General features: G+C 46.1%; 1 protein-coding gene across 3 annotated transcripts in view; it reads right to left on the minus strand.

Moving 5' to 3' along the window:
- Positions 1-11,807, minus strand: part of LOC147615191 (CCA tRNA nucleotidyltransferase, mitochondrial-like) — a 106,137-nt gene extending 94,330 nt beyond the window's left edge. For 2 of the 3 annotated variants that reach the window (XM_086779219.1, XM_086779218.1), the window contains exons 1-2: positions 11,260-11,807; positions 10,679-10,809 (exon numbers count right to left, since the gene is read on the minus strand). In XM_086779219.1, coding sequence (XP_086635345.1) covers positions 10,679-10,809; positions 11,260-11,670 — 542 coding nt within the window. In that variant the 5' untranslated portion in view covers positions 11,671-11,807. Of the gene's footprint in view, positions 1-10,678; positions 10,815-11,259 lie in introns of those variants that run through there. The other variant, XM_086779220.1, reaches the window with a different exon arrangement.
- Between the last annotated feature and the right edge of the window lie 1,193 nt (positions 11,808-13,000).

Below are 13,000 nucleotides of genomic sequence, written 5' to 3' on the forward strand. Positions count from 1 at the left end.
GGAAATAATCTCCATCCGGCCCTCACTATGTATCGGAATAGTGGAGTTATCGCCAATAAAGATACGACCTGACTGCCGTTTTAGATCCAGAAAGAAGTCACGGGATGGAGTCATGTGCCTGGAAGCACCACTGTCGAGAATCCATTCCCGGGTATCCTTCGCGGTGAAGCCAACTGCCTCCTCGCTCGAAGATGATGAAGCATCGGAGTCCACCATCTCTAAGTGCACAAATGCCGGAGTCTTCGCAGCTGAGGCTGAGGAATCAGCACTCTTCCCTGTCCGCTTAGGGCACTTCCTCCAGTAGTGGCCTTTCTCGCCACAATCATTACAAGATCTTTCGGCCTTCAGCTTCTCTCGTTCTGGATCTGGCTTCTTCTCAGAAGACTTCTCCGGTGAAGCCTTCCCTTTGCCCTTGTTGGTATTACGGCCTTTCGACCGTTGGCCAGTTAAGGCCTCTGAACCTCCGCCGTGAGGAGGGTTCGTGAAAGCTCCTCCCAAGTAATGGTGCTGAGCCTGCCACTCGTGATCAACGAGGAATAGAAAGCAGAATACTGACCAAGTGGGAAAGTAACGTGATGGCCATATCTTCGGATGATATCTCTTTCCCAGCTTGAAGGACTTCCTGCTGAAGGGCCTGCAGCTTGTTAATGTGTTCCCACATCGTCGAAGACTTTGCAGGGTTCATAACCCGCATCTACACTTCCAAGGATATCCGTTTCATGGGTGACACCCTGTTGTACAAAGAAGCCAAGTGCTCCCATATGCCTCTCGCAAGCGTCATGTGCTTCACATGGTTGATCACTTGTGGTGTGCAATTGAGGAAAATAAACGACCGGACCCTGGCGTTGACACGATCCCACATGTGTGCCTGTGCCTCTCGGTCCTTCCTCGTCGATAATAACTCCCCTTCCTCAGCTTCCGGCCGTGGCACCCCTATGATAATAAAATCAGCAAGGTCATATGACTCCAGAACTGACTCCATCATGACCTTCCAGATGCCGTAATTGGACCCGTCCAACTGACGATCCACTGGGAACGTGGGAAGAGTCGGAATCTTCACGTGCTTCTCGGCCATCTCTAATAAATCTGCCATCGCGGAGAGTAACCTGAAAGGGTGGGTAGGTGGGAAAAAAAATCTGAAAATCTGCAAGTGGCTGTCCAGCACCTTTGCCCGCCTTCCTCTTGCACCTTCTCTTCCCGTTCAGCCCGAAACAGTCCACCAATCAGCAACCTGTTGCTCCCCCTCTTGCTCAGAAAAACGCCCAAGATCTCCTAGAGCCTTGGGCTCTGATACCATGTCAGAATATGCAACGGAAATGATAACCAAACTTGGGTAGACAAGAGCAAGTAGACTGCAGAAAATAAACAGCACAAGAAACACAGAGAGATAGGTGTGTAAACTCTTCTCTATACACAAGATCCCGGAAAAACTGAATGAGAAAGTGGTGGGGGCTGAGGGGCTATATATACATCTCATAGAGAGCAGTCGGCCAGCAGCAAGAGTCCCCACGACTGGAGAAAAAAATCCCACGACTGCATAAATGCAGTCGGCCAGCATACTGATGCCCACGACTGATGAAAACCAGTCGGCCAGCAGCCCTGAAGCCCACGACTGATGAAGATCCAGTCGGCCAACACTGGGGTGCTCCCGGCATCATCTGGCAGCCCTCCCACCACTAGGAAAAATGGAAAAAAATAGGAAAAAAATACGGGGAGTGTGGAAAAATGATAAGACACCTCATAAGGGCGGGCACACCCACAACAAAGGCCCTGGTGTATACAAATAGACAGGAGATGACTTCTAACAAAAGCTTTCCCAAGGTTCCCTTCATCCTCTTGAAGACTTTTGTCTCACGAAGAAATGCGACAAATTGAAGATCCCATCACTCCAAGGACTTCCATTGCGAAGACTTCCGCTGTCATCGACTCTACTTGCAATTGGTAAGCTTTAATGCTTAAATATGGAAGCAAGTAGCAGGAGGGAGGAACCGGATTACAAGATCACATACCCTGTGTAGTGTTCTCTTGTCCTACGTGCTCTCTTGCAGATTGTTGCTACCATGTGTTGGTGGAAAAATAGAGAGAAGATGGTAGGGAACATGGGCACTTAAGAGGGTTGTGTGGGTTGCAAGTCTACATCGACAACCACTTGTTTGCAATACTCGATTCATATGCATTGGTATGGAGATCTTGTCAGAAATGCCCATGACACTATGTACTTGATTCTCCCAAGATCAATATACTTTATTTGAGGGAGGGGTCGGCCGTTTCGGCTCATTGTGTGTCTCCTGTCAATTCAGCAATTTACTTCTTGTATTTGAGCAAGTGTCCATCACATCTTAGTGTATTTAAGTGTAATAATTAGCATTGTGTTCAACCAAGTTACAGAAACCGGAACATGCTCATCAAAAACCACATCCCTACTGACGACAACATCGTTCCTCCCTAGATCATACTGTTAGCACATTCATCCCCAATTTCTGCCCATTTCTGGTGTCCTTTTGGTCCCATTTGTATGGCCCTTGATTGTGGGCTGGCCACCCCTATTTTACATATTTTTCTGGGATTCTTCCCAGCCCTTTTGGTATTTTACCAGTCAGCCAGCTCATATGCTCCAGTCGGCCAGCATATTCAGCTCTAATCAGCCAGCCCTCCTCACCTATAAATAGGTGGGGCTGGCCTCTCATTATTCATTCAGTCTTGTACATATGATGCTGCGTTTTCTGAACAGCACCTGCTGGTCTTTTCGCCTACAGTTTGGCTTCACCGACACAGCCATTAGGTACTCTTTGATCAGCATTTTCTTTTCGACGTGGAGATTGGACATAGGCGGCCTGTTTTCTTCAGGACAGCAGCTTCCTTTGCTGCGTTTTTCCTCTCCTGATGATGCTTCTACTTTCTCTGTGTAGCAGTTGCTTTGTGACCTGTATGGTGATGCCAATGATCAGCAGATGCTTTCTGCTTCTGGGTGCTCTGCAGCCAGTGATCTTATGGATACTTCTTTTGGAGATGTTCCTGTAGAGAAGGATAGTGGGCCAGTTTTGCTCATTGCATCTGAGGAGTTTGTTTCTCCTGTTGCCTTGCCTTCAGTTTCTGTGCATACTTCTCCTTGCCAAGATGATATCTCTGGTAATGTTTTTGAAGATGACAGTGGGCTATCTTTGCTCACAGCTTCTAAGGGAGATTTGTCTCCTATTGCTTCGCCTCCGACTCTTTCTTCGACAACCAGTGACCAGGACGTATTGCTGGTCCCTTTGCCTTCTATGGAGGAGCCTGCTTCTACGCTGTGTTATGCTATTGAGAAGGCTACTACTACTTCAGTTACCACTACTGTGAATGTTCCTACTTCCCTTACTTTGTGTGAGGATTTTGGATTGTGGTCAGGCGTGTACGTGACCGTGCCTGGGGCACAGTGGTACTTCCAAGGATTGAAGGATTGGGATATGGATTTGGTTGGGCCTATGGAGTCCCGACATCAGTTTTCAGAGGGGGCAGTTGAGTTCTTACATCTAGCGATGCCGACCTTCGAGGAGGGTGCTATTATACAGCATTTGGCTACTCTTGGTACAGAGCTGGAGCAGATGGACTATTTCTTTTGAGGGTATTATCTGAAAGAATGGTTGTAAATCAGAAATACAGCAAATAGATCTTACAAAGAAACACCCGTGCAAAAGAACTGAAGTAGAAAACTTGTTATCTACTGAAGTAGAGCACGAGGGCTGCCCGTAGGTGCATACAACCAACAGCAATAGCTGAATAACGATGTGCTAATGATGCTAACCCAAGCCACCTATTTATAGGTTGGACAAGAGCTGGTCGGCCAATATAAAAACAGTGGGCTAGCCGACTATGCAAAAAAATACTAGAATAATGTCTAAAAAATAGACAAAAATAGCAAAAAAATATCTAAAAAAAGATGAATGCATGGCCTCATAAATCTGGCCAGATACAGCATGAAATATGCACATATATGCCCAATCTGGAGATGATAATGCCAACATTATCTTCTTGGAGCTACAGGCTTCTAGGGATTCCTGTGACACTATGTTTATATTTGGGTTTGGCACCGATATTTGGAGTAGCACCATGCAACCTTCATGGTTGATTTCTTCTAGAAGAACAGTGTAACTCGCAGCTTGTTCTGTTACTTTTGTAGCTGAGTTGCTGGAGATTGCTTGTGGAGCTTTCCTGGTGCCTGTTGTTGCTGCTTTCTTTTGTCTTTGACAGAGGACGACTTCTTCGGCTTCTCGGAGTTATGTTCAGCATCTGGTGCTGAGAGGGGGTGTTAGCACATTCATCCACAGTTTCTGCCCATTTCTGGTGTCCTTTTGGTCCCATTTGTATGGCCCTTGATTGTGGGCTGGCCACCCCTATTTTACATATTTTTCTGGGATTTTTCCCAGCCCTTTTGGTATTTTACCAATCAGCCAGCTCATATGCTCCAGTCGGCCAGCATATTCAGCTCCAGTCGGCCAACCCTCCTCACCTATAAATAGGTGGGGCTGGCCTCTCATTATTCATTCAGTCTTGTACATATTTTGCTCCCTCACTTATGAGACTTGTAGTGTCTCTTGCTTGGGACTGTTTTGCTTCAGTATATTCAGCATAGTTTTCTCCATCTCTCTCTCTCTCTTGCACTCTCTGTTCAGCACATTCTAGTGCCACTTTGCTTCTGCTCTGTGCACTCTTTCACATACAACATGTATCCCTTGGAAAGTGTGTTATATCCCACAAAGACAAGCTTTTGGGACTTTGAGTTGAGCTTCCCCCTCTGCTTCTTTGGAATGTGAACATATGCATCACTCCCAAACACATGGAAATGGGAGACATCAGGTTTCCTGCCAAAATACACCTCAAAGGGAGTCATGTTCGGTACTAAAGTCGTCAGAGAACGGTTAAGAATATCGACAGCCGTAGCCACAGCCTCCACCCAGAGTGGACGAGGAAGATCACGATGCTCCAGCATCATCCTCACCATCTCCACCACAGTCCTGTTCTTAGGCTCAACTACTCTATTCTCTGACGGCGAACCTGTATTGGCCAGCTCCCGCTTGATGCCATGTTCCGCATGAATGCATTGGAAGAAAATTCTCCTCCTTTGTCAGCCCGAAGAGTCTTTATCTGCAAGCTAGACTCTTTCTCCACCATCACATGCCACTCCTTGAACCGAGCAAAAGTTTGGTTCTTCTGTGAAAGGAAATAAACCCATGTGAATCTGCTACAATCATCAACAAGCAGCATAAAGTACAAAGAACCTGCCAAGGATGTTGTCTGCATAGGTCCACACAAGTCAGTGTGTACCAACTCCAAAGGTTTCGAAGCTCGCCTGGAAGCCTGCTTCGGAAAAGATTCCCTGTGCTGCTTACCACGAATGCAAGAACTACAACGTCCTTGCCTGCTGCCGACATCTGGCAAGCCAACCACCATCTGGTCCCGGAAAGCTCGCCACAACGCATCCACATTCAAGTGGCCAAACCGAAAGTGCCACAAATCACCAATCTGAAATCCTGTCAAAGAGGAGAGTGCGGAGAGTTTGTATATACCATTCTCCACGCCGCCTTCCCAAACAACCTGGCCAATCTCACGGTCCCGTAGAGCAACAGAATGCTCCTCAAACTCCACCCGAAAGCCAATCTTGCACACCTCATGCACTAACAACAACAGATGAAAACCAAGTGCGGGGACGTAAAGAACACGAGAGGAATGCTTCCCCCCTCTGCCATCGGGAATGATCTCCATCTGGCCCTCACTGTGTATCGGTATGGTGGAATTGCCGCCAATGAAAATGCGACCTAACTGCCGTTTCAGATCTTGGAAGAAGTCACGAGAAGGATTCATGTGCCTGGAAGCACCACTATCAAGAATCCATTCCCGAGTATCCTTTGCGGTGAAGCCAACTACCTCCTCGCTCGAAGAAGATGAAGCATCGGTGTCCAACATCTCCAAGTGCACAAAGGCTAGAGTCTTTGCAGCTGAAGCTGAAGAATCAGCACTCTTCCCAGTCCGCTTGGGACACTTTCTCCAATAGTGGCCTTTCTCGCCACAATCATTACATGTCCTCTCGGCCTTCAGTTTCTCTCGATCTGAATCGGGCTTCTTCTCAGAAGACTTCTTCGATGAAGACTTCCCTTTGCCCTTGTTGTTGTTGTTGTTATGGCCTTTCGACCGTTGGCCAGTCAAGGCCTCAGAAGTTAGAACCTCCGCCCTGTGGAGGGTTTGAGAATCGCTCTTCCTGGTCCAAGACCATGGGCACAAGCTCCTCCCATGTGATGGTGCTGAGCCTGTCACTGGTGATCAAAGAGGAGTAAAAGGCTAAGTACTGAGAGGGCAAATGTGACAACAACGTTATGGCCATATCCTCTGTCGATATCTCTTTCCCTGCCTGGAGAACTTCCTACTGAAGAGCCTGCAGCTTGTTTATGTACTCTCGCATCGTCGACGACTTTGCAGGATTCATCACCCGCATCTAAACTTCCAAGGAGATTCGCTTCATGGGTGATACCCTGTTGTTGTAGAGAGAAGCCAAATGCTACCAAATCCCTCTAGCCAACGTCATATGCTTTATGTGATTGATCACCTGTGGTGTGCAATTGAGGAAGATGAAAGAACGGACTCGAGCATTAACACGATCCCATAATTGTGCTTGTGCCTCCCGTTCCTTCCGTATAGAGGGTAACTCCCCGTCTTCCAACTCCGGCCGTGGAACCCCCATAACAATGAAATCAACCAAGTCATACGACTCCTAAACAGATTCCATCATTACCTTCCATATGCCGTAGTTGTTCCCATCCAACTGTCAGTCCACCGGGAACGTGAGGAGTGTCGAGATCTTTTACACGTGCTTCTCAGCCATCTCAAGCAAATCTGCCATCTCAAGGGTTCACAAGGTCTTGTGAAGGGAGGGTGGGTGGGAAAAAGAAGAAGAAGAGGCTGCAAATAGAATGCAAGGTGGCTGTCCAACGGTGATGGCCGCCTTCTACCCGATCTCCAAGTCCCGTACAGCCCAAACAATCTCCAATCAGCAAAGCCTCAATGTCCCACTGTCTCCAAACTTCAAGCCACCTGGGGCTCTCATACGATGTCAGAAAAATGCCCAGCGGAAATGAAGACAACTGCTGTAGAGAGCAATACACAAATGAAAGAGAGAGAGAAGTTAGTGTAACTTTGCTATATACACCAATAAATCCCGGAAATATACAACGATGAAGTGTGTGTGCAAGGGGCCATTTTATATGGGCCCTAGCTGCTGGTCGACCAGCTCAGAGACAGCTGACAGCAGCCCACGACCAGAAATATCCAATCAGCCAGCTCAGAATCAGTCGACTGCTGCCCACGACCTATAGAAAAACTCAGTCGGCTAGCAAATCTGTAGTCGGCCAGCAATTGGATACAATCGGGCAGCACCAGATCACACACAGCTCTAGAAAAATGGGAAAAAATATGGAGAGTGAGGAAAAATGGGAAGACACCAAAAACGGGCGGGCACATCCACACAGAGGCCCTGACATAGTGTACAGACAGATGACTGCTAACAGTCACTGGATAAGTCAACAGGCAGACTTCCATGTAGCAGCTCCAAGAGGCCCTGACATAGTGCACAGACAGGAGATGACTGCTAACAGTCACTAGTCACTGGATAAGTCAACAGGCAGACTTCCATGTAGCAGCTCCAAGCTACATGTAGCAGCTTCAAGCTGCTAAGGATTACCTGCACCCTGTCAATGAAGTGGGAGATGGTTTGCAAAAACGAAGCCTTTTTTGGTTCAGCCGTTGTTTGGTCTAGTTACTCCACTGCATTCTGTTAGTTAGCTCTAGGTGCAGCCCTTAGGGTTTGCAAGTTGGTAATGCTTTTCTTGTTATCTGCGCAGTCTTTGTGACTTTGCAAGTTTGCAAGTTGGCAATGCTTTTCTTGTTATCCATGCAGTCTTTGTGACTTGCTAGTTGTAATCACATTTGAACTAGATGCCCTCTACTCTCTATTTTTTATAGAGTGCATTGATTGTCCTTTAATTAATATATTTTCTTTTCTTTTTAAAAAAAGAGTTAATGTTACAATCCCTCGGATCTCCTCAACACAAAACACAAGTGATTAGTACAAACCCCCTAAGAGGAGTGCAAGCTAGCTGCTTCATAGGGTCTTTCTGTCCAGGTGCAGGTACCTCCCAATCATAGGTTCTATGCTTCGAACCACCCCTGAGCCAAGGGCTAAGGCTTGACTACAACATATCCATGCCAATCTATGCTTACCACACACGTAGCCGGAGTCTTGGTCAAACTCTGACTAATAGTGAGGTTATGACAACAATAACCCATGTTTCACTTATATAGTGCCTGTTGCTGCTATAAATAACCAAACTGTTATAAGTAGCCAATACACATGGATTTATTAATAATAACCTTGGCCGCCCGTATTAGTTTCTCGATCCCAAGGCTCCCCTAACCTTGTTGGATTAGGCCACTAATCTCGAGGATTAGCACTAGGCACTCCATACAAGACCCCCTTTAGACATAAGATTAAGTCGAGTGATCGATTCCTTCCTACTCCTGCCGCCTTGACACAACCAGACTCCCACCTAAAGGACTTTCACGTTAGCCCACCACATCAATCTGCCCTCTTACTTCCTCCCATTATTCTAGGGCTACCATAAATATGGCAATCTTGCCCCAAATAGAGATCATGAGGTTGTCGTTAAACTTTTTTTGAGATGAAAACTTAGGCATGGTGTAGAGGTGTACCTTCAATGAGTATCGATCGAATCAACCTTAGCACAAAAGCATAGAGAATATCTGGTTCTTGCAAAACCATGAAAAGCAAAACAGAAAAGCTAACTGAGACTTTCTCCTATGCATCGAGATACCTTCCACATTTAGGCCGCTCTAATACAAAGTGTTACAATCCCAGGATCTCCTAAACGCAAAACACAAGTGATTAGTACAAACCCCCTAAGAGGGGTGCAGGCTAGCTCACCTCCCAATCTTAGGTTCTATGCTTCAAACCACCCCGGAGCCAGGGGCGAAGGCCTGACTCCCACAAATCCATGCCAATCCTCCAACATGCTGATCTATGCTCTACCACACACGTGACATGATAAGGTCACTTACACACTCATAAGAGTGTACATATGCTCGGGGGGAAAAACTTCCTAAAGAGAGAAAAGTTCCCTAACCCATTTATGAATAAATCCCCATATCTGCATGCTTGTTTGGGCACAAAGTGAATTCTAATGCCGTACTACGTAGACACCAATAGATTATTAGCATGCATCCACACATATGTCCACACATCACTAACATATAAATGCTACAAGGGGGTCGTAACATCACAACCCCCCTTTCTCCACTCATGTACAATGACTGCGATGTTATGACAACAATAACCCGTGTTTCACTTACATAGTGCCCACTGCTGTAAATAACCAAACTTTTATAAATAGCTAGTGCAAATGACCTTAGTCGCTCGTATTAGCTTGCTTTCTCCTAATCCCAAGGCTCCCCTAACCCTTTTGGATTAGGTCACTAATCTCGAGGATTAGCAGTGAGCACTAGGTACATAACAGTTAAAATACCCCTACCCTTGTCTAAACTACTATTCCCCCCTTCCCCCTCCCCCTCCCCCTCCCCATCTACTCCACTCTACTCTACCCCACTCCACTCCACTCCACTCTTCAATCTATAAACTTATTTAAAAGTCAAGCTAGATGTTGTGGATATTTTGAAGTCTGGAAAACCATTAAGGTCTTTGTTTCTTAAATAAGAAAAGATCTTATAACTAGTAGAATAAATGTGGTAAACTATACAATATAGCCAAAAGAGGGGAAGGGGGTTCCTCCATGGCTGGCCGCTCTTGAAGGGAGTAGACCACAACTTTCTCTAGAGGTAGAGTATATAATGTAGCAAGGGAAGGGGCTCCCTCCATGGCTAGCAGCTCTTTAAAGGAGGCTGATTGGGGGAAAAAGATGAAGAAGTTGTGGGCATGTGCCGACAAGCCATGCTGCATCCACTCCAAGTCGCCTGCTTATTCGCTCCAAGTGACCGTGAAGCATGTGGATAATATCCGTCCAGATAGAACAGATGGTCTCTGTTGGTGGGGCATCTAGATGCAGTTGGCTTCCTTTAGGTCATGATGTGGACAGGGATAGCTTCTGCCCGAGGAAAGATAATACTCGTCCTATGGTTGGTTGGTAGTCCAAAGAAGCCTCGCGGTGGGCACGTGACTAGCAATTGGTGGCTCTATGGCCTCTTGTGGCATGCCATGGAGACTGAATGGCTTTGCTTTAAGGTACAAAATGGGCATGGACTTGTCTCACGACATCTCAAAGACCCCCAGCATCCCATAGACCCAGGATTCATGGAGCCACACTGACTATCCACACAAAGTCCAAAGGGAAATAGTCAACCTGTTGTTGGCTTATCTCTTAAGTTCCAGCCATTCATCAATTTAACTCCTTTCTAAGCCCCTTAGGCTAGAGCTAGACTTGAAAAATAGTAAAGGAAAGGGAGAGAATTTGAATTTTCACTAGCAGTCACCTTCTCATTGTAGCAATCATCACAATAAATGCTTTTAAGTATACATCATTGACTTGCCATACTAAAGTAATAGCTGATGCCTTGAAGGCTGTCCTTAATCAAGAATACAAAACAATAGCTCCATGAGGGTGATAAACAGTAAAGCAAGCACCTCTTGATAACACCGAAACCATTTGTCTCCATACCAACGTGGCGGAAGTACACAAAAAGCTTTCTGCAGAAAGTTTTGCCAAGCATGTCATCAAGAGCTATGTCGATGTCGCCACACTTTTTGCCCAGAAGCTGGTATGCAACAAAAGACACCATAAAGCAATTAGATTCTAGAAACGCAAGAATGCATGTAAAGACATGACATTGACAACCGCACAAGAAACCCTAAGGGATCTCAACGTCGAAGAGAGAGGGAGGATTCGTGGGTGGGAGGGTTTTGGTGGTGGTGGTGGTGGTGGTGGTGGTGTGTGGGTGGGTGGGAGGGGGGTGGTGGTGGTGGTGGTGGTGGTTGCGTGTTGGGGGTGGGGGGGGGGGAGAGAAACAAATGGGAGGACTGTTGCCTTGATCTTTCCAAAGTATAGCAACTCTATGGTTACCACAAAAACCCTTTACGAATGCACAGAAAACCCAGTTGCACCAGGTCACCCATTGTAAGAAGTTAGCAATTACACAGGAAACCCTATAGCAATTGCACAGAAAACCCTGCGAATACCAACAGCAGAATGCATGAAAATGGGGTACCTTGTCCCGGACCCATCCACCAGCAACTCTGAGCTGAGTCTTGAGGTTGTAGTGCAGGAGGAAAGCTTTGAGCGTGTTGAAGATCTTGAACTCGAGGTCTGTGAGTTGGATGGTGTCTGAGATGAAGATGGGTTTGCGGGAGGGGGGAGGCCTAAGAGCGGAGGAGAGGCTACGGCGAGTGATGGAGATAGGCAGAAGGCGTTTAGGCGGGGGTCTACGAGAGACGGGCGGCGGCGGCGGCGGGTGCTGGTGGGTATGTCCATGGACATGGACATGGCATCGGTGACTATTATGGGCCGGCAAGAGGATAAGACGCGTCATCGAGGTCGCCATAACCATGGCTAGCCAGCGACCTTTGTTGCTTGCCGACCCTGTGACAGAAGACCATGAAGACAGTGAATTTTGCACCATAGCTCATACGAGAGCACATTGTAACTCATAGCTCATCGACATCCCCTCGTAGCTCATCCACGTGAACTTTTCTTCTTTATACGAGGTTTGAGCTCATATGACAGCATATTGTAACTCATAGTCCCCTCTTAGAGCACATCCATGTGAACTTTTTTTTCTTTATGCGAGTCTCAGAACGACCCTAGCTCGAAAAACAAAAAAACAAAAAAAACAAAAAAGGTTTGAGGGTTGAGTGGATTTTTCATGGGCGTTGTGGTGGTTCAATCCCTGCCCATCACCCCCGAGGTGCAAAGCCTATATGGCATTTCTTTCGATACCCTCTCCTATAATGCAACACTACTAAACACATTTTTTTAATCTTTTCATGTACGAACAAAAAAAGATGGACATGCGAGATTGCCCACCCTTCATGAGCTTGGATTGGCTCCAACTTTTGATATAATTGGGAAAGCATGACCTCAAATTCTAATGTTGCAAGCAATGGTGGATGGCCTCCTTGATTCACATTCGAGGGGCTATGAATGAGTACAAACCTAGTTGCTCACTTTCTAAACAATAAAAGAAGACATTGAGAGCTATCATGAGTGATAGAGTATAATGCTTATAAGGGTGACAAGGCTTCTGGCTACCTGATGTGTATATAGTGCTTATAAGAATGACAAGGCTCATAATTCAATTTTGGGTAAGGATCCAAATTTCATATGTGAAAGGTTTAATATACATGCATGGCAACAAAAGTATCGTGAGATATAGCCATTCTGTTACATCCCTAGCATGGGAAATGGGTTGATGTTCTATGGATCATGGGAGTGTAACATGGACTATAAATATTAGATAAAATAAAAAGAGCACCCAAGTCCTCAATAAGAAATGGGTTGATGTTCTATGGATCATGGGAGTGTAACATGGACTATAAATATTTAGATAAGATCAAAAGAGCACCCAAGTCCTCGATCAGCACGGGTGAGCTCATAACTCAATGTGTTAAACAACATTGTGTGGCTATGAATCTAGACTAGTCTTGGAGGTGGGGCTGCTAAGTTTTGTAGGCTGGAACCGTCATGCATGGAATGAGACACACATGGTGGTGGTCAACTTCGAGGTGGTCTTGAGATCTAAAGGCCTTAAGATATGATGGTGTGCACAATCGTCTAAAAGTGTATAGTTGAGTGATTTCATTGTCCTTATCAGCTAACCATCAAAGTAATCAAGGTAATGGTGATTTCCAAAATATAGTTAAGAACACGGTGCTATGCAAATAAGCATTGTAAGGATCACTAATCATTTCCGAGTGTCTTTAGTTAGATTAAGTGAGTGTCCGGCCATATTC

The sequence above is a fragment of the Cibotium barometz genome, chromosome 40 (genome assembly GCF_041138505.1).
Source record: "Cibotium barometz isolate CiBa-2024 chromosome 40, ASM4113850v1, whole genome shotgun sequence".
NCBI lineage: Eukaryota > Viridiplantae > Streptophyta > Polypodiopsida > Cyatheales > Cibotiaceae > Cibotium > Cibotium barometz.